Source organism: Ascaphus truei, chromosome 2 (assembly GCF_040206685.1).
Source record: "Ascaphus truei isolate aAscTru1 chromosome 2, aAscTru1.hap1, whole genome shotgun sequence".
NCBI classification, from domain to species: Eukaryota; Metazoa; Chordata; class Amphibia; order Anura; family Ascaphidae; genus Ascaphus; species Ascaphus truei.
In genome coordinates this window covers 420653412-420668410 of record NC_134484.1, presented here as the reverse complement: position 1 = coordinate 420668410, position 14999 = coordinate 420653412, and the positions used below count along the sequence as shown (strand labels likewise).

General features: G+C 41.3%; 1 protein-coding gene across 2 annotated transcripts in view; it reads right to left on the bottom strand.

Moving 5' to 3' along the window:
* LOC142487762 (myosin-IIIa-like) overlaps window positions 1-14999 on the bottom strand; it is a 171703-nt gene that overhangs the window by 134412 nt on the left and 22292 nt on the right. For both annotated transcript variants that reach the window (XM_075587612.1, XM_075587613.1), the window contains exon 2: window positions 3511-3610. In XM_075587612.1, the coding sequence (XP_075443727.1) occupies window positions 3511-3570 (60 nt within the window). In that variant the 5' untranslated portion in view covers window positions 3571-3610. The remainder of the gene's footprint in view (window positions 1-3510; window positions 3611-14999) is intronic.

Genomic DNA, 14999 nt, shown 5'->3' with positions numbered 1-14999 from the left:
GAGAGAGAGAGTGAGGAGAGAGAGAGTGAGGTCAGAGAGAGAGTGTGTGAGAGAGAGTGAGAGTGTCTGAGAGAGACACCAACTGCGCACTGCAACTGTTAGGTATGTATATACACCTTTGTTTTTACTTTGGGCGCCGCGTAAAAATCCTGATCGCCTTGGGGAGCCTTGAAAAAATTCTGATTGCCTTGGGGAGCCTTGAACCGAAAAAGTTTGGGAACCACTGGTGTATACAATTTAAACAAGGCAATGAGTCATTTCTTCTGATTGCCAAATAAGGCTATGTATTAATAGGACTGAAAGAATCCAACCCTACCAAAAGGTCCCAGAGATTCTTACCCCTCCTGTATGAAAAAAAGTGGAGGTACAGGTATATTAAATACAATATCACAAACAGAGAGTATAGTGATTTCACCGCCACTCTCTAGCTAGAAGCTCATTTTTGGATGCACTCCAGGACTATTAAAACATAACATTTAAAAGTAATATTAAAAAATGGTTTACACACTAATAATGAATAAAGAAAAAACATGTGTGGTGTATATAAAAATAGGGTGGGGACGGACCAGGACTGCCCCTGACGAATCTCCGTTGAGGAGGGAAACGCGTAGGGCGTTCGATGCAGTGACGTCATCTGGGAGGAGACCAGGCACTGTGTACCGTGGTAACTGTATCCTTCACGAGGCTGCTACAAGCTTGCTGTTTGCTGGTTTTGTACTGCGTGCTACAGTGTATTTCCATGTTAAGCACCTGTTAAGCACCGCCGTGTGCTATCATTATATTCATTCCCTGCTATATTGAGAGTGTTACATTGTCACTGATTCCCAATTCAGCTCTGCCTTGTATATCTTCTGTGGTTCATTATAGTGGCAGCAGGAGACTACACAGCCAGTACTACACCATTGCATTACCATTGCAATGATTTTAGTACTCTGCCATTCACACTTTAACATTATTCTGTGACCTTTTACAGGCTCTGCCATTTTACACCAGGCTCTGTTATAGCAGTGCAAATTATACTATATGTGGCTATACCTCTCTGTTGATTCACTGTGCATTGTACACACTGCACTTTATACGGAGAGGTCACAATATAGCCAGCACTGCATTAATGCCTCTGTATATTATTGGTATATTAGCTTTATTAACAATATTGTGTTATCAATTGAGCAGACGTACTATTGCATATTTTGTAGGAATGGGCTGTACCTTTATGCTGTCATATTTATATGGGACATTCTAACTGCAGATTTGAGACATTTAAATACCACACATTGCAGAGAAGGAATTGACAGGGTAACTAGTTTCCTCTCGGCAGAATAGCCATGTTTACATCACACTGCATTATATAGCAGTATATAGATTCAGCCCTACACAGGCTCAAGCCACATACTGTACCACCAACCTATGATTGTGTGTTACCCTACCTGAGCTTACATTGATTTCTTGCCTTTCAGTAGTCAGGTGTCTTTATCTATCAATGGGTCAGATCTCCACTATGACAAAATTTCTATACATACTGTACCCAGTATCATTGACCCTGGCCAAAACTACTTCATTACATCTCACAGGAGGGTTTTCACGAAATAGCAATTATAGGTTGGCTTGATGGGTATGCTGTGTTAGAGACAGTTTCTATTTCAGCACCAGCAAGCTACACTCCAGACATTGGTTGTTGAGTTATGCAGCCGGATACATTATCCTACTAATTCTTAGGTACCCTCTGGTGGTTACCTTGCACACTGTATTACCAACATAGTGTGGCAACTACCTCTATTAGGCAATACACCTCAGGGTTCACGTTACCATCCTGGTCCATCCCCACCCTATTTTTAAATACACCACACATGTTTTTTCTTTATTCATTATTAGTGTGTAAACCTTTTTTTAATATTACTTATTAAATGTATGTTTTAATAGTCCTGGAGTGCATCCAAAAATGAGCTTCTAGCTAGAGAGTGGCGGTGAAATCACTATACTCTCTGTTTGTGATATACAATTTATCTAGCTCATTGGATGCACCCTTTGCCAATCTAGGCATTATTGGACGCAAATCATTATTTCATATTATTACGTACTAGTGAGCACTATATTTTTTCTGTGTTTTTATATTAAATACAATTCTCAACATCGGATCTCAATAAAAAATTATCCAATGTCTCTTAATGCTTCTTTCAATATACCAAGAAGCTAATGCAAACTTTAATACAAAAGGAACTCTATTAATTCTCTGTTTAGCACGTCTTTTTTTAATGTTAATAAATGTTCCCTTTCCATACTTGTAACCTTATCAATATGAGTCAACAAAAGATCAACTAAATAGCCTCTCACAGCAAATTTATTTGCCATCAGAAGTAATCTCACCCCAACGGTATATGGTATACTCACAATTATTTTCACACGCATAAATTGACTCAAAGGTAAATTCTTCAATAAGTGTAGTGAATAGAGATGGGTGAATCCGCCCAAATCCATTTCACGGTGTAAAATCCGCAGACGCATCTGGACTGTTTTAATCCACGTGGATACAATACATTGACGGATTTGTAGAATCCAATCCGCAGATTCAGCAATCTGTTGGTAGATTCTTAAAAATCTGCAACGGATTACTGAATTCGTGGATTGGATTCTGACAATCCGTCCACGGGTTGCAGAATCTGCGGAGTGTAGTGGTAATAATAATAAAAAATCTTCAAAATTTGAATCACCCTTTTTGAGATTGATCCACTGAAATTTTTGGACCAAAGGAACCAGTCGATCCGCTGCGGATCCAAATCCACCCCAAAAATTCGCCCATCTCTAGCGGTTAATTAAAACTTTCAGCATGCAATAAATTGTTACAATCTGTGGGTTTAGAAAAAAAAACTGTTTGTAATTTATTACGCTTTTAAGTAATCTCACCATCTCAAAAATTAACCCTGCCATAATCTAGTATGTTTGGCATTGAGATCATTAACAAAATCAACCAATGTCTGCGTACTTCCCTACCGGAGCAGGAAAATATAATCAATATAACGATTCCATAGGCAGTAATTTTCACAACGCCAACATCCATATAGAAAAACTGTCTTTCGAATGAGTCCATAAAAATGTTTGCATGTTCTGGTGCAACATTGCTCCCCATGGCTGTACCCTGGCATTGCTCATAAGATGAAGATTCAAAATGGAAATGATTATGCTAGAATGATCTCCAATAGAAGAAAAATCCCCACTAATCGATCCTTTAACCGCTTCTATACCATACAAGTGTGATATAGAGGTTTAGAGACTCTGCACCTCTAAAGTCGCTAACAATATACCCTCATCCAAATGTCCAAAGTCAGTAACAGCCCCCAAAAATGTGATGTGTCCCTAAGAAAGGACAAAGTCACCTTCACATAAGGTCTAAGGATAGCATACAGATATGTCACCAGTGGTTGAAATGTATAGATTGAGTACCAGGAACTATTGGTCTTCCAGGAGGTTTCAGTTTATCTTTATGAATTTTTGGTATAGTATACAGTATCATACCGGTCGTAATTGATGTTCACTTGTAAGAAAAGCTCTAAGATTGGAGTCAATGATATTCATACGGTGTGCTTCTGTCAACAGAACCAATCATCGGCTTGATCTGAAAAGTAGACAACAGATGGCATTATGCCCGTTAGTAGCATCAATATATCATGTGTATGTGTGACATCTATGTGTATGGTACATGTATGGAGGACAATTAAGGGCCATATTTACTAAGAAATCTTCTGCCATAATATACTTTCCCATGCTGGAAGACACTTTACAGCCTTTAAAGTCAATGGGCTGTAGAGTGTTTTGCAGCATAGCGCTGCTTAGAAAATATGGAACCTGAATTAATATTAACAAGTAAACTAAATACAGGTACATGTACTTGTTTTGTAATTAGTTTCCACTCTAGGCCTGTTTTTTCCCAGGCAATATCAGTTTATTGTACCCGTGGCCCTTCAGCCCAACTCCTAGCCTGTGTAGCAATAAATAGCCTTGTTCTGACAGACCTTTTCAACTGCTTTGCCAGCTTTTTGAAGGATCTCTGCCCACCTAAAGGTTATTTACACTACCTGACATTATTGTATCAATGTGTTATCTTATGCTTCCCTTGGTTTATCTTGCTATTTGGTGCCAGTACCGCATTTTTTCTCTGTTATCACATTTGACAGAATCCTACACTACTTCAAAGCCTTAAACTACCTCATCCTCTAAGTATTCACTATCCCAGTTTTTTAGGGAATTTTAATTTCCTATTGACTTTAATTCTTACCCATTTACTACAGTATGATTGGTAAGAGAGAGGACAAAACTATCTAAATTAATAGATTCTTTATCAAAACTTATTAGTCACTGAAAGGGGTAGTGATGCATTTGGGAAGCAAGAATAAGCAGGCTACATACAAACTAAATGGGGCAAAATGAGGTCAATACTCGATGGAGTAGTTAAGAGTGCTTGTTGACAGCAGGGTTAACAATCGTGTTCAGGCAGCAGCTGCAAAGGCCAATAGGATATTAACTTGCATAAAACTGCATATGGATGGAATCGAAAAAAATAGCATAATTGTACTGCTATATAAATCCTTCGTAACACCATACCTTGAATATGGAGTACAGTTTTGGGTACCACTCTATAAAAGGGACATTATGGAATGAAGGGAGGCAAACAAGCAGGCAGGCAGCTGGAGCTCTGTAGTGGAGGAGCAGAGGGGGTCCTGTGCGGGAGCTGAAATCACATGCCCTGCCTCCTGGTCCTCCACGGAGTATGGATCAGAGATCCAGGAGTGTGAGCAGGCTCAACCCCAGAGAGGATTGTCACAGGATATCGAGGTAGGCCTGAGAAGGAGGAAGGAGGGGGGAGGCTGCCACGCTGGGAAGACAGAGGAGGCCAGCAGCCTGAGACTGTCAATCCTGGGAGGGATGTTAGGCCCACACAGAAACTAAGACCCCTCCAGCCCCAGCTCAGGGTGAACCTGCTCAATAAAAAAGACTTTGCACTAGGGGTGAGGGGACCGAGCACAGTGAAGAAGAGACAGCAATTGCTGGAGTTGATTACTTTCCCATACGTCTGGCGAGCAAGCCCCAGGAAGACCTCTGAGAGGCAGGAAGAGAAGGCTGAGACCCAGCAGAGGGTGAGAACCAAAGAAACCAGCTCTGAACAATCACAAGTTATAATGCAGTAAAATAGTTTCAGAGAAAGGGGCACAAGAGGGGTACCATTAAGCACGATGATATAAGTCCAGAGCACTGACGAGACATGATAAGCTACAGGAGATAAGAAATAGCCTCAGCTTTGTAACATGCCAAGGGGGAGAAGGAGGAGAAGAGGAGGGGAAAAAGGCAAGAGAGAAAGAACACATGGTAATTAGATATTACAGCAAAATGGCTCCCAAGAAAACACAAAAATTCTTCAATAAAAAGAACATGCCCTTACTACCTCCAGAAAAAGAAGATGAAGCTATGCTGTGAGACCATGAGGTGACTGACTCAGAATCTGAGCCAGAACGGAGCTCAAGCATCAGAAGTGAAGGCCTGGGTGAAAGAGATCAAACAAACCTTTTGCGAGGAGTTACAAAATGCAATGAGCAGTCTCCGAATAGAAATCATTGCGGTAGAGCTGAGGACCACCGGACTACAAGGAGCCATGGAACAAATGGCCCAGCTGCAGGAGGCCCTAGAGGAAGCTGAGAACAGATCTCGGATTAACAATATCAGAATAAGAAACATTCCAGAGACAGTTACGCCAGACGAGATTAGACCCTACCTCCACAAACTCTTCCAAAACATTCAACCAAAGGCAACCAATGACAAGTTCAAACTGGATAGAGCCCACAGAGCTCTGAGGCCAAGGGATTACGAAGGGAGAGGCCCCAGAGACATCATAACAAGGCTCCACTACTATTCAAGTAAGGAGGAGATCTTCAACAAAACCAGAAATCTAGACAAGATCCGCTTCGAGGAAACGGACATCAGAGGAATTACAAGCCTCCTAAGGAACAACGGGATCAGGTATCGCTGGGGGTCCCCTTCCGCCTGCAGGCATCCCACAAGGGAAAAGGGCCATTATGAGAAGACCAGCTGAGGGACCAGATTTCATAACTTCTCTCGGACTGGAAACCCATCCAGGACTTTTCAAAGACCTGGGGCAGCCCATCCCCTGCCACAGCAGGAAGAATGGAACAGAGTTCCAACAAAGAATACAAGACATGAAATACACTTAGGGGGTCATGCACTAAGCTCCGTTAAGTCGTTTTTAGAGCGCAAAGTGCTCTTAGAATGTGATGTTGCACTGAACACGATGCACTAAGCCACGCAAACAGGCACTTTGCGCTCTAAAACTGACTTTTTTCAGGAAATTTTTCTACTGCTGCGGCACAGTTTATTCGAGCATTTGCCCGTTCTGTGCCGCAGCAGTAGCCTGGCGCGCGCCCGAGTGTGACGGGCGCGCGCCGAAGCAGCGGAAGAGCGCCCTCCGATCGGGGCGCTCTCCCTACCGCTGCCGGGTCCGCCGGGTCCCCCGGAACCCCCTGCCGCTGTCCCGCGATCGCGGGACACCAGGGCTCCCTCGGGGAGCCCTGGACGCGCGTGCAGGGGGCGCAGGCTCCCGAAGACGCGTGACCGCGCGTCTATGACGCGCGGCACGCCGAGGGGCGGCCACTAGCAAGCCGGGAAATCTCCCGGCTTGCGGATCTGGCCGCACTGCGATAAAGTGTGTCGCCAGTGTAAGTCCAACTTTGCTCGTTCGTTACCCTGTTTGCGTTAAATTCAATTCAAGGTAGACGCAAAAAAAGCTGGACTTTGAAAAAATTCTTGCTTTACATTTTTACATGAGCAACACCCATACAACAGGCCGGTGGGTGTCCCCGGCTGACCACGCGGGGTCCCAGAGGGAGGCCTCGGGTCGCGCGGGTGTCCCGGGGTACCCGCGGGCCTGCGGTACCAATACTGTGCCTACAAAAATACTAAACATTATTTCTAACTAAATACACCCCCTAACACATACAGTATAATAATGTGCAAAATAACTATTATCCAGATATGGATAATAGATTATTTGCCCATTATTAAACACTGCATTAGCATACCTAAATAAAGTAAATAAAAACAGTAGCCAGCTAATCCAATGAATACAAGCAGTAACAACATCAACAATTAATTAATTAAACCATTAACCAATTAAATCAATTAATTCCTAAACCAACTCAAAATGAATAGTAAGTGAAATGGAGTGTGATGCTGCAATAATTAGAGAGTGTTCCATCTGTAGCGTAAAATAAGCATGATAATCCAGATGACAATGGAGTGTCCAGGAGACATGAATAAATATACAATAGGAAGGGATATGTGTCTAGTGGAGTCCACTTGACAACCACAGATTAAACACAATAATGAACACCCAACCAAGTATAAACAAATCAGAAAATAAAGTTGCACAGGTGTACATATACATATATGACAGGGCACTGCGGCCCTTTGCCTGTGTGCTTCTGTGGACATTCCAGACACCAGGGGCGTGCAGTCCATCCAAAGGTAGATTCAAGTGAGTAACTTTAGATGATGAGCAGCACAGCCAGAAGAATCCAACTTCCAACTAGACCGGAGAGAAGGAAAAAAGCAAGCACTCCAAAATGGCAATAAGGTCTGGTTTATTGCAGGCTAGACAAACAATAACAGGACCACATGAACGCACCTACGCGTTTCATGCACACAGCACTTTACAGGGGCCTGTATCTCCTGAAGTAGGGGGTCCTCGGACCTGAAACCAATGCTGTTCAGCTCCGGAGACCCCATACTCATGTACACTATTATTCAAATGTATTTATTTAGTGTACGATCGCCTGTAACAGCCTTGTATGGAGATGGCAAATCTCCATGCAAATGTTACATGCGGCTTTTTTTTCTCTCAGCTAGCGTACGTGAAGTTTAAAGTTTATAGGGCACCAGTCCCAATGCTCAGGGCTCAGTAACAGGTAGACTAATTAGAAAAATATAGCATGGTGATCACTGTTATTGAGGATGATCAATCAATAAAAAGTCAATGAAAGCTGCGTGAGACTCTATTTGTAGTGCCTGTGTAATGAAATACGACCATGAGCAAGTCCCTTTGATAAGCTGACTGTCCTCTATATATACCATAGTGGGCAGATCAGCTAATTCAATGGGACAGGCAGTATCCACAATCTAATGTAAATGAAAATATAACAGGCAGAGTACTCACAAATGCAGCAATGGAATCCTCATGTTTTCCGTGCCTCACGCCAAATGCAGGGAGAGAGAGCGGTCCATGGGGTCCAAAAGCGGAGCACAGCTACAGCAAAGAAAACGGGGGCTACAAACCAGCAGACATATTAAAAATCCTTTATTGTGTGGTGGTGGGGGGTCAGAACAAACTCTGACACGTTTCGGGAAGAATCCTCTTTGACAAAGGGATTCTTCCCGAAACGCGTCAGAGTTTGTTCTGACCCCCCACCACCACACAATAAAGGATTTTTAATATGTCTGCTGGTTTGTAGCCCCCGTTTTATTCGCTGTAGCTGTGCTCCGCTTTTGGACCCCACGGACTGCTCTCTCTACGTGAAGTTTAAGAATGCTAGCAGGGGGGAAAAAAGCAACACGTACGCTGTGGGTGTTTTGAGCACGTACGTTAAAAAATGGGCTCAAGGCCTTAGTGAATCGCGTCGCCGGCCTCACTTTTTAACGGACGTGCTTTTTTTGAACATCAGAACGCAAACCCATTGAGCTTAGTGCATAGCCCCCTTAGCCCTCAAAACCAGCCAAATGAAACTGGATCTTGTCTAAACCATTGTTTGTACTAAAATAAAGACCTGACTGATGCAGAGACCTCGACCTTAACTAGATAAGATTCAAGACTATCTGAATCACAGTTGGGAAAGATAACGGACATTTATCAAAAACTTATCCCCCCAAGGTCTACCATGCAAAATTGACTTTTTGGTTGAAAATAGTATTAGACTAGACTTGTTGGTTGATAGACTGAAAATGAGATCTTGGTATATATACTGTATATTAAAGCCTGCTGTTATAATTGTATGTGGAAGTTCAAACAATAGTTAGCAAGAAAGTTGAGGATGACCTTGGTTTACAGAGCATCCAGCCATAGCTACGACTGGCATATTTATATTAAGAAAATGAGCAAGAAGCCAGGTGTCTGCTGCACAGCAGTAACTCAGAAGCTGAGAGAATACAAAAATGATTAAAATTTTAATAGTCTGTTTAAGCAATGTATAAACTGTTTATGACTAATGATTCTGTGTGTAAGGCACAAGATAAGGGCACTTTCCCTAGGAACCATGACTAAGGACGTAAGACACAGACAACACTCATGTGAAAACTGAAGGGACAAGATTAAGCAAAACTCAGACAGAAGGTACCACAATTCACCCGAACACACCATTAGACTCTGCATAATACACACACCCCACAAGCAGTCAAAAGCCCAAAATGTGGAAGGGCCCCATCCAACTCCAAGTTAGACCCTTTTTTTGCTTTTTTCCCAATTATACCTCTCCTACCCCATGTGTGCACCCATCTTTCCATGGCAAGTAGACTACAAGCAATGCACAAGACAACTTGAGCCCCCTAACTCAAAGCAGAACTCAAAAGAACCATAAAGTACTTAGGCTAAACCTGGGCGAAACAGCTAAATAAAAAAATAAAAATAAAAAATAATAAATTACTGACAACCTAAAAATAGTTACCCTGAACATAAAGGGCCTGAACTCCCCATATGATAAGAAGATTAATGATCAGAGATTTTAAACTAGACAAGGTGATATGTACATACTGTAATACAAGAAACAAACTTAAACAGAGAGGATGTTACTCGCCTGAAAGATAAATCTTTCCCTCAAGTTTATCACTCACTAGCAAAAACAAAAAGGCTAGAGTAGCCATTATGTTCAGAACAAGTGTACCCTTCGCAGTGGAAAAATTAAAAAGAGATAAGAATGGAAGATGGCTAATTGTCATTGATAAACTGGATACAATGGAGTTAACCATAGCCAGCATGTACGTCACCAATGAAAACCAGGACGCTTTCTTAAATTACATAGTTACATAGTTACATATAGTTACATAGTAGATGAGGTTGAAAAAAGACTTCCGTCCATCAAGTTCAACCTATGCTAAATTTAGACAACAGATACTTTATCCTATATCTATACTTACTTATTGATCCAGAGGAAGACAAACAAAAAACCCCATTAAGGGGAAAAATGAATTCCTTCCTGACTCCAAGAATTGGCAATCGGATTAATCCCTGGATCAATATCCTTCCCATGTATACTTATTTGGTATATCCCTGTATACCTTTCCCATCTAAAAAGATGTTCAACCTTTCTTTGAACAAATCTATTGTATCTGCCATCACAGTCTCCATGGGTAATTAATTCCACATTTTAACTGCCCTTACTGTAAAGAACCCTTTCCTTTGTTGCTGGTGAAATTTCCTTTCCTCCAACCTTAAGGGATGGCCCAGAGTCCTTTGTACTGCCCGTGGGATGAATAGTTCTTTTGAAAGCTCCTTGTATTGTCCCTGAATATATTTGTATATAGTTATCATATCCCCTCTTAGATGCCTCTTTTCTAATGTAAATAGATCTAATTTAGCAAGCCTCTCCTCATAAGTTAGAATGTCCATCCCCTTCATTAATTTGGTGGCTCTTCTCTGCACTCTCTCTAGTTCCATAATGTCTTTTCTTAGGGTTGGTGCCCAAAATTGTACTCCATATTCAAGGTGTGGTCTTACTAATGCTTTGTAAAGGGGCATAATTATGTTTACTTCCCTTCCATCCATTGCCCGTTTGATGCAAGATAAGATCTTGTTTGCCTTTGCAGCTACTGCATGACATTGGGCACTATTGCTAAGCCTGCTGTCTACAAGCACTCCTAAATCCTTCTCCATCAAGGATTCCCCCAATATTTCTCCATTTAATTTGTAAGTTGCCTTTTTATTCTTGTATCCCAAATGCATAACCTTACATTTATCTGTATTAAACCTCATCTGCCATTTACCTGCCCACGTTTCCAGTCTCTCTAAGTTCCTTCTGAAGAGAAATTACATCCTGCTCTGATTCTATTACCTTACACAATTTAGTATCATCAGAAAAGATGGAGACTTTGCTCTCGATTCCAACCTCAAGGTCATTAATAAACAAATTAAAAAGCAAGGGTCCCAGTACCGATCCCTGAGGTACTCCACTCACGACTTTAGCCCAACCTGAAAAAGTTCCATTTATGACAACCCTCTGTTGTCTGTCCTTTAACCAGTTTTCAATCCAGGTGCATATATTATTACTGAGTCCAACTTTCTTTATTTTGTACACCAACCTCTTGTGTGAAACCGTATCAAAAGCCTTTGCAAAATCTAAGTAGACCACATCAACTGCATTACCCTGGTCTAGATTCCTACTTACCTCCTCAAGAAACAAATAAGGTTAGTTTGGCAAGATCTATCCTTCATAAATCCATGCTGACTATTACTACTAATTTTGTTTTCCATTAGGTATTCATGAATATTATCCCGTATTAAACCTTCAAGTAGTTTCCCTACTATTGACGTCAGGCTTACAGGTCTGTAATTCCCCGGTGTGATCAAGCTCCCTTTTTAAATATAGGCACCACATCTGCTTTACGCCAATCTTGTGGTACCGAGCCTGTGGAAATGGAGTCCTTGAATATTAAATATAAAGGTTTTGCTATTACTGAGCTTAACTCCTTAAGTACTCTTGGATGTATGCCATCGGGGCCAGGTGCCTTATTTACTTAAATTTTTTCAAGCCGCTTATGAACTTCTTCCTCAGTTAACCAATTGTTCATTAATATGGAGGTTGTGGCTTCCTCCTGCGGAACTACTATTGAACTTGATTCTTCCCTGGTAAACACAGAGGCAAATAATTTGTTTAACACCTCAGCTTTTTCATTATCTCCAATAATCTGCCTAACCATCTCACACTGAAAGGGTCCTATATTTTCTTTTCTCATTTTTTTGTTATAAAGGTACTTAAAGAATTTTTTAGGGTTGACCTTACTTTCTATTGCAAACCTTTTTTCATTATCCATTTTTGCTAATTTAAGATTTTTTTAGGGTTGACCTTACTTTCTATTGCAATCCTTTTTTCATTATCCAGTTTTGCTAATTTGATTGCCCTTTTGCAATTTTTGTTACATTCCTTATAATTCTGATACGATGTCTCTGTCCCTTCTGACGTAAAGAATCTAAACGCCTTCCTCTTCTTGTCCATTTTCTCCCCTACCTGTTTATTTAGCAACATTGGATTTGACTTATTTCTTTTATACTTATTACCCAAGGGTATACACTGATAAGTGTGCTTTTCTAACAATGTTTTAAAGACTGCCCATTTATCTTCTACATTTTTTTCCCTGCAAAAACATCATCCCATTGTATTACTACCTCAGTTTATTAAAATCTGCCTTTCCAAAGTTGAAGGTCTTTGTTGAACCCAAGTAATCTGTTTTTTGATTATTTATTTCAAATGAGACCATGTTATGATCACTGTTACCCAAATGTTCCAGGACTTGAATATTTGTTATTACTTCTACATTGTTTGATATGACCAAATCCAGAACTGCCCCTCTCCTGGTTGGTTCCTCAATAATTTGGGTCATATAATTGTCTTTAAGCACCCCCAAAAACCTGTTTCCTTTTATTGTAATGATAATCTCATTGCCCCAGTCTATGTCTGGATAATTAAAATCCCCCATTATGCAAACATGACCCAGTTTTGATGCCTTCTCCATTTGCAAAAGTATTTTAGCTTCCTCAATCTCAAAGATATTTGGTGGTTTATAGAATATTCCCACAAACATTTTCTTTATACTTTTACCTCCACTACTAATTTCTATCCACAAAGTCTCTACATTTTCATCATTCCCTTCATAGACATCATCCCTTATAATAGGTTTTAGATCTGGTTTAACATATAAACATACTCCACCTCCCCTTCTATTTGTTTGATCCTTCCGAAAAAGAGAATAACCCTCTAAATCAATCATGAGTTTCATCACACCATGTTTCAGTAATGCCTATGATATCATACTGCTCCCTTGCAGCTACTAATTCAAGCTCCCCCATTTTATCTGTCAGTCTTCTTGCACTAGCAAGCATGCATTTCAGTTTTTTTTCAGCCTGTACTATTATCTTATCTGCTCCTTCCTTTCTGCGCCCACTTTGTTTAGTCTTTAGAAGTTTTCTAGTATTATCTGTATTTACTATGGGTGTCTCACTGCTTGTCAAACTTGCACTTACCCCCATTCTACCGCCATACCACCTTGTATCCTCATCTATTCCATTTAGTTCATTATCTGTTTCGTTCCCCTCCCCCCTCCATCCTAGTTTAAAATCTCCTCCAACCTTTTTAGAATTCTCCCCCCTAGCACAGAAGATCCCTCTTCATTGAGGTGCAATCCGTCCCTAGAATATAGATGGCACCTCTCAGAAAAGGAGTCCCAGTGCTCTAAAAACCCAAACCCCTCCTTCCTGCATCACTTTCTTAGCCATGCATTAACCTCCCTGATCTCTGACTGTCTCCCTGGTGTAGTGCATGGCACTGGTAGTAACAATCCAAAAAATAGTACCAGCACTCTCTGTCTCACAGCTACAGATATAAGCGAATACCAGTGTAGGGCAAATGAATAATTTAATGACACTAATAATAAACTGAAAATATAGCAACAATAGCCAATACGCCAATGCAAGAATAAATATCACCATAGAGGAAATGAAAATATAGGGGGTAGAGGGGAAAGAAGGAGAAGGGGAAAAAAACACAAAAGAAAAGCAAAAAATCACAAAAATGGAAAAAGGAAAGCAAACTAGGGGGGCGACGTTTCGAGGGGTGACCTCTTCATCTGGCCCATTCCCCCTGGTCCCCAAGAACTTGACAAGGCACCAGGAAGAGGGTTTGCTTATACTTGTTCACTGATTGATATCTGATATCTGCATATGTTCTGTGTCTTTCACAATATTCTTGTATCTACATTCAGTGGTTGATATTTGATATCTGCTTATGTGATTTGCCCTCTTTAGACTTTAGATTTATATCATTAGCTGAGTGTGGGATCATTTGACAGTGGGGAGAGAAGGATTAGGGAAGTACCTCTGGGACCCTTTGGGACCAGGGGGAATGGGCCAGATGAAGAGGTCACCCCTCGAAACGTCGCCCCCCTAGTTTGCTTTCCTTTTTCCATTTTTGTGATTTTTTGCTTTTCTTTTGTGTTTTTTTCCCCTTCTCCTTCTTTCCCCTCTACCCCCTATATTTTCATTTCCTCTATGGTGATATTTATTCTTGCATTGGCGTATTGGTTATTGTTGCTATATTTTCAGTTTATTATTAGTGTCATTAAATTATTCATTTGCCCTACACTGGTATTCGCTTATATCTGTAGCTGTGAGACAGAGAGTGCTGGTACTATTTTTTGGATTGTTAGTACTTCTGAAGGGTATTAGGGTCTCTTCCTGTTCCGTGCACCCTGCAACCTTGCTGAGTCATTGTGTCAGAGTGCTGTCTATCACCCCCCCCCCCCTTTCTACCATGGCACTGGTAGTATTTCAGAAAATACTACCTTGGAGGTCCTTGCCTTAAGCTTTTGGCCTAGATCCCTGTAATCATTTTTTAGGACCCTCCATCTTTCTCTAACTTTGTCATTGGTGCCAACGTGTACCAAGACCGCCGGGTCAATCCCAGCCCCCCCCCCAACAATCTGTCTACCCGATCCGCAATGTGCCGCACCCGAGCACCCAGGAGACAACAAACTGTTCGGTTCATGCGGTCCTGGCAACAGATTGCCCTATGTACCTTCCTAATAATGGAGTCCCCTACCACCACAATCTTTCTTTGTATCTGAGCATCCTGAGTCCCCACTATGCTGGAAGAACTATTCCCCTGGCTGCTAGAGGAATTAGTCTCCCCCAGCCGTGTCATTTCTGCCCCAACATTCCCAATATCTTCACTCAACATGGC